This window comes from Patiria miniata, unplaced genomic scaffold, assembly GCF_015706575.1.
Source record: "Patiria miniata isolate m_02_andy unplaced genomic scaffold, ASM1570657v1 HiC_scaffold_21, whole genome shotgun sequence".
In the NCBI taxonomy this organism is placed as follows: Eukaryota; Metazoa; Echinodermata; class Asteroidea; order Valvatida; family Asterinidae; genus Patiria; species Patiria miniata.
The window spans coordinates 6,274,600-6,291,680 of record NW_024037060.1 but is presented as its reverse complement, the minus strand read 5'-3'; the positions used below and the strand labels follow the sequence as shown (position 1 = coordinate 6,291,680).

General features: G+C 41.4%; 2 protein-coding genes across 5 annotated transcripts in view; one reads left to right on the top strand and one right to left on the bottom strand.

Moving 5' to 3' along the window:
• LOC119729668 (palmitoyltransferase ZDHHC23-B-like) lies at positions 1–4,132 on the top strand. The gene is made up of 4 exons (XM_038202335.1): positions 1–220; positions 991–1,758; positions 2,875–3,036; positions 3,634–4,132. Exons 1-4 carry the CDS (start codon positions 90–92, stop codon positions 3,887–3,889), a joined length of 1,317 nt encoding a protein of 438 aa, XP_038058263.1. The 5' UTR covers positions 1–89; the 3' UTR covers positions 3,890–4,132.
• Positions 4,133–4,992: 860 nt separating this feature from the next.
• Positions 4,993–17,081, bottom strand: part of LOC119729462 (cilia- and flagella-associated protein 44-like) — a 39,116-nt gene continuing 27,027 nt past the window's right edge. For 2 of the 4 annotated variants that reach the window (XM_038202026.1, XM_038202028.1), the window contains 11 exons: positions 16,494–16,644; positions 15,020–15,288; positions 14,126–14,240; positions 13,075–13,261; positions 12,680–12,795; positions 11,866–12,042; positions 10,957–11,153; positions 10,030–10,255; positions 9,407–9,541; positions 7,322–7,390; positions 4,993–6,707 (listed from right to left, as the gene is read on the bottom strand). In XM_038202026.1, the coding sequence (XP_038057954.1) occupies positions 6,561–6,707; positions 7,322–7,390; positions 9,407–9,541; positions 10,030–10,255; positions 10,957–11,153; positions 11,866–12,042; positions 12,680–12,795; positions 13,075–13,261; positions 14,126–14,240; positions 15,020–15,288; positions 16,494–16,644 (1,789 nt within the window). In that variant the 3' untranslated portion in view covers positions 4,993–6,560. Of the gene's footprint in view, positions 6,708–7,321; positions 7,391–8,872; positions 8,924–9,406; positions 9,542–10,029; positions 10,256–10,956; positions 11,154–11,865; positions 12,043–12,679; positions 12,796–13,074; positions 13,262–14,125; positions 14,241–15,019; positions 15,289–16,493; positions 16,645–17,081 lie in introns of those variants that run through there. The other 2 variants (XM_038202027.1, XM_038202029.1) reach the window with 2 other exon arrangements.

Sequence of the window (17,081 nt, the reverse complement as noted above, 5' to 3'; positions counted from 1 at the left end):
TTACGCATCTGTGCCTTGGAGGCGGCTGGTAATTAAAAGCAGTGAATTAAAAGTTGTATTTTGAAGGAAAGACGCTTCAAACAGAAGTCATGGCCCGGGCTCAAGATGATGATGAGTCAGGTCCTCTTTGTTGCTGTGAATATCTCAGTGATAGTGGTGAAAAAGGCCATTTGTTGACGCTCTTTTGTGACTGCCAAGAACTGGATCAAACCTGCGATAGGTACGTATGGTCATGGCGGTCATGACACTGTGACAGTGTCAGAAAATCCGGTTTCTAGTATTCATGTGTTTGCATACTTACCACATGACATTCTGCAGGTGCACTACAGATTACTGCGCTCCCAGCCAGCCAGCCAGCATTCTGGACAAAAAAGTTGGATATTTATGAAGATTTATGATGATTTAACTTTTTTAGCATGTTTAGGGCTAACAAATAATGTTTGGTTAGTCTTCAATTCCGTTCCACCGTCAACGTCCACCGTGACACCTTTCCACCGTGACACCTTTCCACCGTCACTGTTCCACCGTTCCACCGTTCCGTGTTTTACCAACATCCTAGTCGATAGCCAGACCATGTCCAAATGTTAAAAAAGGCGATAAGTTGGGTCCAAGTTACTCGGACTACCAACATCCCATGTAAACGATAATGTAAAATTTCCTGTGGTAGGCCCTAGCTAGCCTTTATGTATGATATATTATGTATGATTTTTTTTTCTATTTGAACTATAAAGGGAATACAAATAAAATCATCAGACTAAGTTAAAATTTTACATATAAATTCCTGAATCCTGGATTTCTCGCTTTCCCCCAGATTTCAAGGGGTCATGTGTCCTCGGGAACTGAATGTTTCACTCGCCAATTTTGAAATCAATTTTCAATTTTAAACAATGTTTATTTCTTGATTTACAGAATTGTCTCTTTTGACAGTTAATTGTACATTTGTATGTGGTTCTGAAGGATTTCTTGATATTGAATTGTTTTTCCCTGCAGGTTGTTCAAGGGGAGAGGGATTGAAAAAAGTAGCCTGGTCAAGATCGTTAAAGTCGCTTGTGATCGTGTACGTATCCCAACATGCTTTGGGGCTGGAGCTAGGAGACTCGATGAACTAATGGACACGACAGCTATACCTCCAATGGTCATGGTCCCACTATGGATTTACATTGCATCGTTGCATCTCTTCGCTACAGTGGCGTCATTTCTAGTTGTACCAGTAGCGGTTATGCTTTACTATCGGTTGGTCTTACGTCACCGACAACGAACTCAGTTTTTTATGAGTTGGGGCCTCACTTCCGTTTTTCTCATCTATGGGACGTTCTATCTCTACGTCAGTTCTAAAATCGAAATCACTCAGTTCATATCTTTGACAGTGTTGTTTATGTTCACCCTCATAGCATTTTTTGCCTCAAAACACGGCCCCGGTGTCGTGGCCAAACCAACAGGGGCGTCAGCGACGAAAAACCTGTTTAAAGTTCTGGTGGAATCGACGGTTGTTCCTGAAAGTGTCTTTGGAGTGCAAAGGAAGAGAAACATCTCTAATGAGGGCGATCTGAACAATGTAGAAAATGGGTGCGTGCATCAGGAGACGTCAGTCATTGAGATGAGCAATCTCGTTGGTGGAGAGCTGCAGGTGTGTAGCGAATCGACCAATCAGGGATCAGAAGACTGGTGCGATGTCTGTAGGCTGATGAGACCAGAGCGAGCGGGCCATTGCCGGATATGTGGCCACTGTGTGCTTAGGTTGGATCATCATTGTGTATGGTGAGAAAAAATAATCTACAGGGATTTTAACACATGAAGAAAAGCTTGAAGACCAAATTGTGGTATAAGAAGTCTATAACATGTGAAGCCTTGAAACAGGCCAGTTTAGCTTATCAGTTTTCCTGATGTATTCTTCTCGTCTCGCATTCCGCAATTCAGTCTTACATCCAGTGGATGATGCATGTACAAATTTACCAATTATTATTTGTTTTGCGGATATAATTGTACCATCGTACTTGCCTGTCCCTCCCTTCCCCCCGGCATCCCTCCCCCACCCTGAAATTGTCCTTGCTCCTGGGAGAGCTCAATCAACCAAGGCTGGGACATGAAAAAAAGGAGCATGCCCAATTGAAAAAAGGGCACTCCTTTTTTAAAGTGGCTTGTATTTACTCATCTAAGCGTTTCTTGTCTAAGCAAAAATTGAAGACAGGGATTTTTTGTGGGGCACCTCGGCCAGTAAGAAGGCAACGACGGCACTGGCCGTCGTTCAATTCAAGCCCTGTAGGCCTACGGCACCGTATTAAATTCCACCCTGGGAATTGGAACATAATCAAAATATATTTCTACCGAGAAAGAAAATAACGTTACAGCCTTCCTCCAAAAGTGATACAATGTATATCTTTGGTGATAAGAGATTGTCTGTGGAAGTTCTACTAGAAGCTGGCAAAATAATCCTGGCAACTATTGTGTCGGTGTATTTAAACTGCACCTTGCAAGACGGTGATTTGTTTGCATCATACAGCAAGAAATCAGTGTCGGCGCGCTGCGGCGGGCTGTGTGTATTAAGTGTGTTCAGCCGTGTCACCTATTGTTATTCGTGTTTTCCACCTGCGCCGCACGGCGCCGTGCTATCGGCAGGCCGAGAGAAGCTGGAGTGCGGGCCAGTGCGGCGCAGTGGGAGCAGTGAAGCGGATCGCGGCGCGCCGAGTAATTTTTTATGGACGCTCAGCCTTATTTTAAAAAAAAGGAGCATGCCCAATTGAAAAAAGGGCACTCCTTTTTGAAAGTGGCTTGTTGTTACTCATCTAAGCATTTCTTGTCTAAGCAAAAGTTGTTGGCACAAAATTGGTCCTGGTGTTCTGACTTGGGTTTTTTAATCTTTTATTTGTTGGACAGGATTGATAGCTGCATTGGTGCGGGCAACCATCGTTCCTTCCTACTAGCGGCCCTCTTCTTCATCGTGGGAGGTCTGTGGGGTGCCTACCTATCCCTGGATCATCTCTGCTCCCTTCAGCTGAATCATATGCCCGATTGTTCTGCCGTGTACTCAGACAGAAGGTACAGATGTGGGAACACTGTTAATGAGCCCTTCCTTTTGTTTTTTTATGCCTGAACCCTCAAGTTTTTATATTTTTATATTTTTATATTTAAACCTTCAAGTTTTGGAAAGGTTTTGGCAACACTGATTTCAACACCTTGACAAGGGGAAGTAAGCTTCTTAGAGTGGTCAGGGTCTTCAAAAGAAATATCAACTTGCTCAACATTTTAAATAATGAAATGAACCCCAAAGGGATTTAAATTGTAGAGAATTTTGACCATAAATAAACAATATCCACTGAATAGATATCTCCTGTGTCCGTAACTTTTTTTTTCTCTACACTTTCCTTTGTAGCCCACACCTGGAGTGGGCTTTTTGGCCTTGTGATAAGCAATTTCCCCCAATTCAAAAAAAAATCCACTATTTGCTTAAAGAAAGCAATTCTTGTGAAGCAATTATAGTAATATGTTGCTAAAGGACGCAAGTCTTTAATATCTGGTGGCTCAATATGCTTACAGAAGACTATGCATAGTCTCTTCGCTTTGCAAATTTAGTTGTAAGCTTTTCTTTCTGTTATTTTGGTTTTTATTTTTTTAATTTTTTTTTTGCCTCTCCAGGACAGCCGTTGTATTTGTCTCGATTATCTACACACTGCTCGCCGTGTGCTGCGTTTTGGTGCTTCTTCTAGAACAGTTCCATTTGATCACACACAACTGGACGTACCGGGAACGCAAGCTGGCGGCGCGGTCCCACAGACGAGGGGAAGCACTGGCCGAACGGGACGAGGGGTTCATCTCCAACTGGGGACACTTCATTCTCATGAAGATTGAGACCGAACCGCCCGACAGAGCCACTAAGTTGACTGTTATATAAGGATTTGAGCATGTTGATCATGATCATCATTTTGATCAGTTTTATGCAGTTGCTTATGAAGTTTATATTACTACAGTCGACTCTCGTTAATACAAAGTCTGTTAATACAAACTCTGGTTATAGCAAACGTAAAGCCTTGGTCTCGATTGTGCATATTATGTGCACAATGAATGGGACGGGCACTCCGCTTATAACCAGTTCGCGTCGGAGGCCGTGTTAACATGCACTGGCTGTTTTTATACACAGGCATGGCTGACTGGATAAAACGTCAAGATTGCCTCGACTCGCCTCCGGGTGACGTCTAAACACACTAATCCCTCGTGTCTTTTGTACACACATACAAAGTCCGTAAAGTCTGTGGCTGTTGTGCACGGCCTATTCTACAATTTGTAGAGGTTTTTAGCAAGAAATATCGCACAAATACTGTTGAAATGGCTCTTGCGAATCAGTATTTGTGGCGTTTGGTTGTTTATCAGAAGTTTGCTGCTATATTTTGCCTTGTTCAAAAATCGAAATTTTCGGCAAAAATAATCCCGGCGCGAACTGGTTACCGGTAATACAAAATTCTGATATAACAAAGTTTGGCTAGGTCTGGCTGAGTTTGTATTAACAAGAGTCGACTAGAATATTCACTTGCCAGATTGCCAATATATTTTTGGAGGGAAGTCAGCGGGGAACCAGCCACAAGCAATAGAAAACAATGGCGTTTTGAAAGGTAACCTGAAGGGCAAGTTTAAGCAATCTCTACCAGGTATTTAATACAGTTGTGGTCGTTTCTTCAGTATGGAGATTTCTTTAACTTGAACTTGGCTGTGTGTTGAACTGGAACTTGGTCGCTGTACACGGCCTGTCCTTGTAGCAAATATCGTTCAGTGGTAGGGTCTCGGAGCATTGCAAAATATGGATATATGGTGAGAAGTATAGTACAAATATTGTACAAATGATTCAAGACTGAAGAGCCAGTATTCGTGGTGTCTGACTTGATTTTAAAATTTGGCCCAAGTGTTTTGTCTTTTTCAGAAATGGTGTTTTTCGGCCAAAAAAATAATCCCATTGTCAAGTGGTTAAAATATTGACATTCAAATGAACAATCCACAATTTTATCAAATGGAAGGCACAGAAACGAAACATTTATTCAGTAAATATTAAGCATCAAAACTAAAAAAAATTAACAACTTACTTTCATGGAAATTTCGCATTACAACAATGTTATAGTTGCTCATCTCAAAATATAAGTACAATGGAAGTACACCTGAATTAAATATATTTTCAGAAATTTAGATATAATAAATGTTAATTTTTCTGGCCGAGTACAGTCCTGCCATCATCAAACTAAAGCAAAACCAGTCAATGGATTTTGGCAGCTTTTGTAGGACACAGGAATCTGAATATTTTTTGGACGGAATAATTTAATCAATTTCATGAAGACTCTTGCAAGCAAATCACAAATTACATTACATTTGCTATTAAGGGAAGGCACAAATATAGAGCTAATTCTGAAACTGGATGGAATGAATAAAATGTTTACAAAACTAAAGCTGGAATACATTGCTTCATCTTTCATAGAATTTTTGATACAAATTTCTAACACTACAGTTAAATTTAAAGATGGACGGTATTCACTGCATATTAGTATATTTACAGTACGTAATGACTTTAAAATTAAATGTCTTTCTACTGAAGCCCATTTTACTCTTGTACATTCCATTATTGAATATATTTATTTGAATACACCGCTAGCAACAAGTTGACATATTGAAATGCCTTAAATGTATTATTTATTGTTAACAGTTTGGAAGTAAAAAAGAAATGAGGGAGACAATGGAATTACTGTTCCTAAAAGGACTATAATGGATTCGTGAATGACTATGTCTTCTGGAAATTGAATGTGTTATCCTGGAGTACTGATAGTGTTTTCATATTAAAATCGAACAGTATCATTCATTGAATACATGTCTGTTGTTCATCATATTTTTCTAAAAAGTATGGCAAAATAACGGAAGATTAAACCCATGTGGCCTTTGAGTGAAAGAGAGGCTTCGCTTTTGCAAGTACAGCCTCGCTTTGAATCTCCTCCACTAACACAGTCCCTTTCAGACTGTATGTGTGCTTCTATTCTAATCCCCCCTTTTTAACATTGACTCCACCCATAGGAATTTGGCTTCAATACTCGGGGATGCAAGTGGGTTTTGGCTCCGGGGCCTGAAAAACTTGACATGTGAAAGACGGCCAAATGTGCAAAACGATAAACACATTGCAGTACCACATGTGTACATAGACATGTACACGTCTGTCTACTTTGAACTTACAATTTATACATTCGTGTAGTCAGCCAGCTTAGCGACTGCCATGGAGCATTGCTTGCAAAACAATATTTCCCTGTGCATGCTACACGAGGATTTATTTTTCCGGCCTGCGAAGGGATGGAAAGCCTGAATTCAGGCTACAGCCTAAAAACTGGCATCCTTGTAAATTACAGTAACCAATGGCAAATCATCTGTGTTACGCCATGTAAGTTGATTAACCATTGCTCTGTTGATTTCATGTAGCGCACATCAGCTGGACATGCCAATGAATATTGGAGGGTAACACCATAAACGTGGGGAAGACATTTTTGGCAAATCTTGAAGTGAAGTTTGAGGTTGTGTGGTAAAGCAACGGTTTCATCAGTCTACTGCTGGCCGGGGTTGCCTGGTGGGTGCTTGCCATGGGCCGACGTCTGCTGTATGGGGGGCTGGGTAGGGGGTAAGATGTGCCCACCTTTCCTGGACAGTAAGCTGATCTCTTCCTTGAGGGCTTCTATCTCCTGCGCTTGAAGCTGTTTGAAACAACCAATCAGAGTACAGATTTCACTTATTAGTTGTATAGAATTGACCAATCGGTGTGTAGCCACACCCCAAAAAATTCTGAATATTTTCTATCAATGCAAGTTGTTTTTGTAACAATTTCTGTGAACACAGTTTCAAGTTCATCATTCCTGACCTTTGGGTATTATTATTATTATTATTAATCATTTCTGGTAATGAAACCAAGGATTCCTGAAAAGCGCCCTAGGCACTGTAGCTCGCAAGCCTGAAGAAACCTGTGGAGAGAAGACAATGAGAAGAAGTTACAGTTTTAGAGGTGGGAGGAAAAGCCCAGAAGAATATTCTGGGGAAAACCCACGGAATCAGGCAGGGACTGAAAACCCAATCCACATATTGGCCACGGCGGGAGTCGAACCCGGGTCACAGCGGTGGAAGGCGAGGAAAGTACCGCTAAGCCAACCTGACTCCCCAGGTCATGGTCTGGAGGGGGAGAGATTTTCCTCCCACTTCTAAGTAGGGGGAGAGACAGTACAATCTCAACTTTTTTCTGCCCAATGGACTAAACTATCTCCAAAAAGAAAAACAATCTAGTACTCCTACTTCAAGGGATCATTGGACGACTCACCTGAACCAGTTGAATCAGTCTCCCTCTTTCCTCCAGGTCAGCTCTGCGACTTCCCTGGAACTCACCACCCTGTGAAAAAGCCAAAATAACATAGTAATCTTCTTGATGTACATATAAAAGTCCAACTTGACATCTGCAGTTACTGTCTCAATTAAAACTGCCCAGTCTATGCACTCACATATCCGGTATTGTAAACAGCATGAACAGTTTTTCATTTGTAGCTTAGTTGGCAAGTGTTAATTCTGACTTTAATAAAACACCACCACTTATGAATGTTCTTAGGTAGTAGACATGACCACATAGTAATCTGAGCAACTGGACTTTCACGAGTAAAATACAACAGTTTTGACTCTTTGTCCGGAAAAAAATGTCATATCACGGGTCTCTGACCGACTAAAACCCGAATAACACTTGACATGAAGTACCATCCAGGATAAGATGTGGAAAATTTGGTGTAGTGGATTTTTCTACTCGAGTAAGCAAAGAAATTACTCCCGAGTAGTCGAGTACTCAAGAGTAGTTAACCGAATTCCCATAAAAGCAGAAAAATGACATACATGTTAATATGATGTGAAGAACAAGCAAATAGCTTGCAAGCCACACCACATTCTTAAGCACTGAGATATCCTTACTTTGCTTCTTTTTTTTTTTGGGACGAATGGAATTCTAGGGAGAGAGAGGTGGAGGGAGTGATTCCCTGTTCGCAGGAGACATATTTAGCCGTGAACCCTCAACCCTAAATTGCTACTCACGAGTATCTGCTTCTACTCGTGCCAGGACGAGTACTCGAGTAGATGAAAATCCACGAGTAGAACAACGAGTAGCATAAACAACTAGTGAATACTCGAGTAATAAAGTTACTCGCCCAGTGGTACTACTCTGGGAAAAGATTTAAGTCCAGTTGCTCAAATTGTTATTAAATTTAAACCATGTGCCACCCAGCAAGCATTTTTGAACATATACCCCTTATGATACTCCATTAATTGCCATCCAATAGCCTGGATACATGCATATGTACATCCATAAAACACACTGGGCTTGCTTACAGTTTGCTTTAATACTGCAGACAGGATAATTGAACTGTCAATGTGCTCCATTGTCTCATTGTTGCAATAATCTTTAACTCACTGTGTATGACATATATCAATATTAGGTTTTGCCCTTCACCGACGTATAAACACTGTCTACTCAGTGGGTTACCTCCCGAGTGAAAGTTGGGGAAAAAACACTCGGGTGGGACTCGAACCCACAACCTCCTGCTTACTAGTGCAGACGTCTTACCACTCGACCACCGTGCTAACGGGATCGGTTGGCTGTAGCAGCGGGTACCGCAATACAACTATTCAAATGGAATTTGCGTCGGGGTGAGGTAAATCAACATTAGGTTTTGCCCTTTTTATGCCCTGAATTGTGTTTGAAATAGTAGAGCCAATTCACCATAATGAAATGTTGTAGGGCGTTTGCTTCATAAATAAAAATGGCGACACCGAACATGAACAAAAATGCAGGACAAATGCAACCAGATGCAAAGCAAAAAAAAAAAGGCTTAATACTTTTGCATACGAATCACACCAATCTAATTACCGATTTTGATCCTTGGGTCTGCATGCATTGGAAGGAATTCAACAACATGGTTAGAAATTATCATATACGAGACTGAGGAGTTGTTTGAATTTGTGCAATCACTTCACAACACGTCCTGCAAACTGTGATATGTTCGCCTCAAAGATTCCTGGAAACAAACTTCTTAAACGAACATTTAAAAAACATTTGAAGATTTCTTCTTAGCTTCTCTATTGAATTGTCTCTTTGGTACTGCTTTATCTTATGCATATTCATGGCTAACTTAGCATTCTCATTGGTTAAACCAATGTGATGCACAATGATTTGTAAGCTTGCTTGGCATCCTGCCAAGTCATCAGACGTATCCCACGGTGCTTTGTGAAGATGCACAAAAGTGCATATGTGAAATGGACAAGGTCTCGGTTCACAGTAAAATCATATGATTGGTGCCATGAAACTGGCAATACGTAGGTTCAAGTATAAAGCAACTATGGATGAAAAGACAAGTCCGTTTTTACGCACCAAGTTGGTCTGTCTTGCGTCTAGAGCTTTCTCCAGGTTCTTGTTCTCACCGACCAGCATGGTCAGTTGCTGAAGACGCAGTGTGTTCTCTTCAATCAACTCGGTGATGCGAGCTTTCTTGGCTTCAATTTTACTCTAAAAAAAAATGGTTGCAAAAAGAGAAATAAAAAAAATGGACAACCAATTTTCACCTCGTCAAAAAAATATATATCGATATGATTTTGATGTTTTAATATTAGCTGTTACTATCACTGAAGTAATTGTATAAGCACTGCATATTCAATGCTATCTGAAAGCTTGCAACAAGAAGGACATAGTTCAAGGGTAGGACTCGAACCAACAACCTCCTGACTACAAGTGCAGATGTCTCAACCATCCAATAACCCAGGCTTTCCCAAGTGGCTGGCCAGTTCGAATCCGTTATGCCAGCAGGAACAACGATCGATATCTTATATAATGGAATTTTGCATTATGAAGATTCAAATTTTAATACTGTTTGATGTTAGTTCAACAGTCTAACTTTCAGGTTTAGTCTTAGTCCAACTGTCAGTCTGAGTCCTGAGTGTGTACGTCCGAGTCTGAGTCATGAGTATCACAACTCTGCAACTCGTGCTCCTACTCACATCCCACTTCAGCAACTCGTTGGCGTTGGTCAGCTCGTTGAGTCTCAGCTTCTCCTTGAGTTCCTCCACGGTGCGATTGACGCCCACCGTCTCCAGTTTCTCCAGGTCGATGATGCGGCCAAACTTCTGCCGCATCATCTCGTTGCATTTCTCCTCCAGCTCCGTGATGCGAGACTCCATGAGTTTACGGTCTTTGATGAGCTGGACGTGCTGCTGGCGGTGCTCCCTGAGGAAAAGATTCAAGTAGAAATTGAGAATTCTTATTTCTGAAACCATTTTTGAGTATTTTTTTCCATTTTTTAAAAATTTCAAGACATGTCAATAAATGCGAAGTTTAACCCTGAATCCTTCAAAATCCTCTTTACCAAAGTGGAGGAAGTTGGAGGATTGAGGTTACATGGCAAAAGTGTGTTACTGATTTCGTAGGATGCACTTTGTCAAGGTCTTGGGTCTGACCTTATGTTGTTTTTGCTCAGCCATGCATAAATATAGGCCTGGTTTATGCTTGAAATCCTCCGTATTGCTCCAGGATGTCACTGGCCAAGCCTCAACATATTGACAATCACTGCTGCAGGATTTTGCAGGATTCAGGCAGTGGTCACCCCTCCACGGACAATATTCAAGAAATAATGGAGGAATTTGCAGGATTGAGGCTATATATGCTATTTTCATGAGGCCAATTGGAGGATTGTGCAGGATTGAGGCTGCATCCTAGCAAAAAGGCCTAGGGAGTTAGGGTTAAAAGGCCATAACTTGTCAAAAGAATGTCAGCTATTGAAGTGCAACAAACAGTATTGTAAGGAGAATTTTATTCTCTTTCCTAATACCTGCAAACCCTCATTTTGACCTCTGCCCAGTTCTGTCTCATTTTGCCAGAACACTTCACGTATCTGTTTTTATGATAAAAGGACTAAACCCTGAGCCTACTTGTAATGTCGTCGCTGAGCCGATTTCTCCTCTTTCAGTTCTTGGATGCGGCGTTGCAGGTGACCCATACTGGCGTTGTTGACCACCAGAGTCTGGGAGAGATCCTGAGGCACCGCGCCGTTCACCATGTACTCCACCTGGTGAAGTCGCAGTGTCGCCACCACGTCTAGCTCGTTGAGTTTCTGCTGCTTCTCAAGCTGTTTGTGAACAAAAAGAGAGAGAGAGTCAGGTGTTTGTGTAGTGTAACATCAGGTTGATGAGTCATGGGTATCACTGGTTCACTATAGACCACGTCACACCTATGTTGCAGTCACCTGATCCAGACTTTATCTACAAACTGTTTCTTTTCTACACTCTTACTGAAACGCTAGATGTAGACAAGGAAATGGCAGGCTTAAAAAATAGTTTTGAGTTATTATTTGACATTATCTGAGCATTATGCAAATAGCACTCAGTGTTCTTTAACATCTGTACCTGTATCTGTATGGGTACGTCGCAGAAACCTATTCAGGCATTAACGCAACATATGTATCAGTACTGTCTTGCCTTTTAATTGGTAGCAGCATAGGCAGGCCCTCATTAATATTTTGCTTATGTCCGTATCAAGTTGCAATTATTATGACTCAGGCTCATCTTGAGTCATGTGGACAAACAAATCGGACTCGGACTCAACTTTTACGACTCAAGACTCATTCATCATGACTCAGACTTTGACACTTGAGGACTCGTAACTTTTAACTCGGACTCAAATACAAGTGACTCCTGATGCTAACTGGGACTTGAACTGTGTGGCTGCTGACCCAGACTCAGGCATGATCCAAGTGACTCAAGACTTGAACTCGAACTCAACTGAAGTGACTCAGCCACGACTATGCTGCTCGATGTGAATTTTACACATCTTATACTCACCTGGAATGCTTCCAGGTCAGCTTCTGCCGTCTTCAAGCCGTTAACAATGAGCTTCTGCTTCTTAGTCAACGCATCAACCTCTTTCTTCAAACCTTCTGCAATCTTCTTCTCTTCCGCAAGCAGTTCCTCAAAGTCCAGACGTTTCTCGCGGAGAGCACAGGTGTTGTCAAACAGAGCCTGTTGAAGGAAAGCAAACAAACTGTTGAATCGATTGTAGTCTTAATTCATACTCATCGATAACACTGATAAACAGGATGCACAACACAAAATATAAACTACGTCATTCAATAACACTGACTGAATGGTAAGAACACAGTTGAAAGTCGAATGTTTGTGAGTTTCGTGGGAACAGGGTCCAACTTGCAGAACTTTTCCGAGTGCTGTAAAATATTGACTTAGCAGAAACAGGCAACTTTACTTAAATGTTACGTGGTGCCCATGACCTGGATATTTCTAAGCACACTATTTGTTCATCAATGTTTTCTGCTGAAGAATCTCATTGAAATTAAGTCCAGCGCCCCATTTCAGAAAATATGGCTTAGCAAATTAACGTGCTAAGTAAAAATCATCTGGGGACCGGACACATGTAGAATACAATGCACGACATTTTGGCTGGTAACCGGTTTTTGCTAAGCAGATATTTTCTGTGCTAAGCAAATTCTCTCGCTCAGTAGCTCGTGAAGTATGACATTTAAAGAAATTGCTTTATGACCACAAATGGGAGCTTCAGTGGATGGGAGTGGGGTTGAGTTTGAGGGAGTATGGGGGTGGGGGTGAGCTAGGGGCAGAGATGGTAACGGACATGGAGACACACCTGATCACATCCCGGTGGACAGACGCTGTCGTCAAGCCCTTCCTCTTCACTATCCTCTTCATCGCTCGACCAATCAGATTCATCGTCTGAGGATTCCTCGCTCTCTTCATCCGACCCTGGCAAACAAGATCACAGAAACAGTCAACTCGTTTCGCCTCCATTGGTAGATGTGTTAAGAGAGTGAATTTATGATCAAACATTAGACATTTAGCGACAATTTGTCTGAACAGATTTGTACTGTGAGAGCAAGTGCGTGGCACGGCTCAAAACTGATTGTACTATGTCAGTTTTGTCCGAGCAGTGTGCCTAATAACGTCATCCTCTTGACTGGGTCTTTCAATCTTCAAATCTGTCTAAAACAAAATTCCAAGAGTTTTTTTCGTCCCTTCACTAACCTTCCTCAGTCTGGGCTTTCTTCTTGGCCCTCTTGATCTTCTTCTTGAAGACTTTCGTCAGGAACTCGGCAAACTTGTTGTTCTCTCCCAGCGAGGCCTGGAAGTTGGCGTACAGCGCCTTCTCTTTCTCCATCAGCCTGTCGATGTCTTTGCGTTTGGCGTCCAGTTTCTGCTGGCATTCAGCAACCTGACAGAATAAGGAGAGGGGAAAAAGTCCATAAAACTCACATGACAAAACAAATTGGAACTTAAAGTTGCTATTTTCATAAAATGTTTGCTAGCAATACCATATTTATTCATTTTTTGAATGAGATGTCAAAAAAAAAAAATCAAAAGGTTGCAGATGCCCAAAATACAAAAAGTAGTTTTTTTTCATCAAAACAAATCTTACAAATTGAAAATATTGTTTGGAGAAAAATGTTTTTCTAATTTAATGGAGACAAAAAAAGAGTAACTTCAATTTGGTTGAACAGTTTGGTTATGGTACCCGCTGCTTTTTCAGATTCGAATCAGCCAGCCGACCCCGGCAAGCTCGGTAGTCAAGAAGCTAGAAGTCTGCACTAGCAAACAGCAGGTCATGGGTTCGAGTCCCATCCGGGTAGCTTGTGAATTTTTTTCTCACAATCACTTGGGACAACGCTGAGTATACAGTGTTAATAAAAATATGTCGGTGAAGAACAAAACCCAATATTGAATTCACATCACCCCGATGCCAGTTCCTTCTTTTGAATAACTTCAATTTTTAAAAGCAGGTATTTCTGCAGATCTTTTGGCCACTATTAACATGTTTTTCATTCATCAAAGCAAATCGGTTTTTGTTTTAAATGGGTATGGTGAGATTCGAACCTGCCGAATCTAAAAAGCTGTATTGGCACACTGCCAGAGGTTGCAAGTTCAAATTCTCATGGTCAATTTCTTTGTAGAACCAAAAACTGAAGTTTCCCCGAGAAACATTTCTGGCCCTAGTGGGATTTGAACCAGGGTACAATAGGGAAGACATTTTAGGCCTTGTTCTTCCCTTTGTTGGAGCGCAGACGGGAAGTGAACCTACCTTCAGTTGACTGTCTGACTTCTCCTTGATCTTGGCTTCAACCTTGGCTGCCAAGACGTTCTCTCGTTTCTCAAACTCCTTCAGGAGCTGAAGCTCTTCAAACAGTGTCACTCGCCTGCAATCAGGCGATCAAAATCGTCATGAATTTCATTATCAGTATTTTAATATTTTGACATGATAACTAAGAAAAAAATTAGATCTAGATGTGAGGAAAAGACTTGAATTAGTTTCCAATTTTATGGATCTGCTTACTATTTAAATAAAAAATGGCAGAATCTTTACTAACTAGCAGAAATAACCATGCTTACAGTAACACAAGAAAATAAGGCTTTTGCACATGCGTACATCCTGTAACTTATGATGCTTCACACAAAAAGCTCAGGATTTATGTTCTAATGCAGTAAGCGCTAATTTCATGGTGATCATAAGTGCATAATTCCTTGGTTAGCAGTGCCGTGGTTAGTACAGGGTTCCAGGAGGTTCCAGTATCTCAATGAATTGTGGTGGTTATACAGTGTTGTAGTCGTAGTGCTTGTGATGGATCACAAGCCATCACAAGCCATCACAAGCCATCACAAGTCATCACAAGCCATCACAAGTCAATCACAAGTCAATCACAAGTCCATCACAAGTCCATCACAAGCCATCACAAGTCATCACTAGTCATCACAAGCCATCACAAGTCATTACAAGTCAATCACAAGTCCTCTAGTCTCAAGTCAAGTCACAAGCTAATCAAATGAACTGCGACAAATGGCATTCCTTTACTGTTCATTTCCTGTATACTGTAAGTGGACTTGCGAATCGACAAGTTTTGTGATTTACTTCTGACTGACTTTGTGATGTTCTTGTGATCCACCGCCAGCATTCTCAACTTCAACACCGAGCAGTTACCTGAGATCGGAGTTCTTCAAGTCGGTGTCCAGGTTGAGCTTCTCGTGTCGGAGCATGCGCAGCTCCGCGTCAAAGTTGAGGATGAGCTCGTGGACGCGCTCGATCAGTTCGCCCTGGCGATGGTGCAGACGGATCTCCTCCATGGCGATCATCTGTTGCTCCAAGGGGGACAGCTGGACCGTGGCGTCGAGGTTGGAGGCGGCCCTGGACCTGGCCGAGATCAGGGAGGAGTGGCGGTAGGACAAGGGGGTGGTCGGGTCCTTGTCTTTCTGCAGATGCAAGAAAGGATTAAAGGGACTTTACAACATTTGCAAACATAAAAAAATAAAACTACCAAGTTTTTACGAAGTACCTTACTAGGATGTTGGTAAATGACAGTCTAAGGCATCCTGTAAAATTATGGCACCTGCTGTGAAGTCATTTTCAAGAAAAGTGATATTTTGAATAAATTTCCAACGGTGGTCGGCCAACCACTGTTGGAAAAACCTAACTATTTTTCAACTACTGCTCCAAATTTACCATTTTTTCAGTCTAAATTTTGTTTGCTATTGGTTACATGTTCATGAACAAGTGCAGGCCAGCTAGACTGGTTCCCTTAACTTACAATTTTCCGGCATCTATAAATTGATCCATTTCATCTTTAGTGGAGTCTGGGAACCAGACTACTTTAACATTCTAGTTTTGCTTGGTTTTCCCAGCATTTTCGAACACAAAACTTCAAACATGTCAGTGTAACAATATTTGATCTATTATACTAAACCCTCAAATAGTTCATTTCTGAAAATTACAGCAAAAGCCAATGATGTACATTCCCTTTAAGGAGCAAATCTGGTCAACGACAATTGGCTGACTGGTGATTCATTTGGGACATATCTTGTACCGGCACGATAACATCGCAGTGCAAATTTCTCTTGTTAATCTGTGATCAAATGTCTTTAGTAGTACGCAGGAGGTTTGCAGATTCAAACCTCAGTCAAGCAAGATAATGATTTGGTTTTACTTCACGCTTACTGAGCTGGATGTTAGTGAAGGGCCAAACTCATTTTAATACCCAGCATGCTTGTGTTTGCTCACCATGACCAAGCGACTGCACTAGTAAGTGAGAGATCCTGGGTTATGGTTTATGGTTTATTTTTTTCATATCAAAGCACAAAAACATAATTAACAAGAATCTATATAAAGAATGACAAAAAACTGTACGAGGGATCCAGATAAAAAAAATATGCTTGTACAAGACCTGGAACCCATAATTACAAATAGAGCTAACAAATAAATATGTACATTTCGAGTGCTACCAGAGCCAGCTTGTGAAATTTTCTTCTCGGATTGACACTAAGTGTTCCACGCTACGGCCAGTGAAGAGCAAAACCCAATATTAATACCTACTTAGTATATATTTGAAATAGACAGATATTTCTGTCAACATATGGAAACAAACTCTCCCCTGTAAAAAAATTCCAACATGACTCCTTACCTGGTCTGTGGCACCTCCACCCCCACCGCCGGCACCTAATCCTCCCCCGAATCCAAAAGCTCCAGTATCCCCTCCAGTCTTCTCCAAGATGGCCTTCTCCGCCATCTGGGCCTTGAACTGCATCAGGGTCTCGCGCGTGTACTCCAGTTTCCTGAACGAATGATACAGTGATGTATCACTGAACAGATTTTGCCGGATGGCGAATTCGCAGATACGTTTGAACTCGATAAATTATTTGTGAACTACTGAGGCAAAACGAGGAATGTCCCCCAAAGCCTTGTATTGCATAATCGACGCCTGGAGTTGGATATACTAGAAAAATTACGTCAAAATCGATATTGATTGTTTTGTATTTTTGAGTAGCAAAGGTATCCAAGATTCAAACTATGCATTTTTGTTGGGAAAAAATACCCACAAAATGGCAAAACTGAAAAACGTTTTTCACTGGCGTTGGTGGCGCAATGCGTGTCTTTTTTTTTTCAAAGTTGTTTTTCTCGAAATGAGGTTAGCGAAACTTGGCAGGACACTGTTGAAGTTCCTGCGTCATATCTTTGGAATACATTAAGCTACAGAAATATATTTGGTATC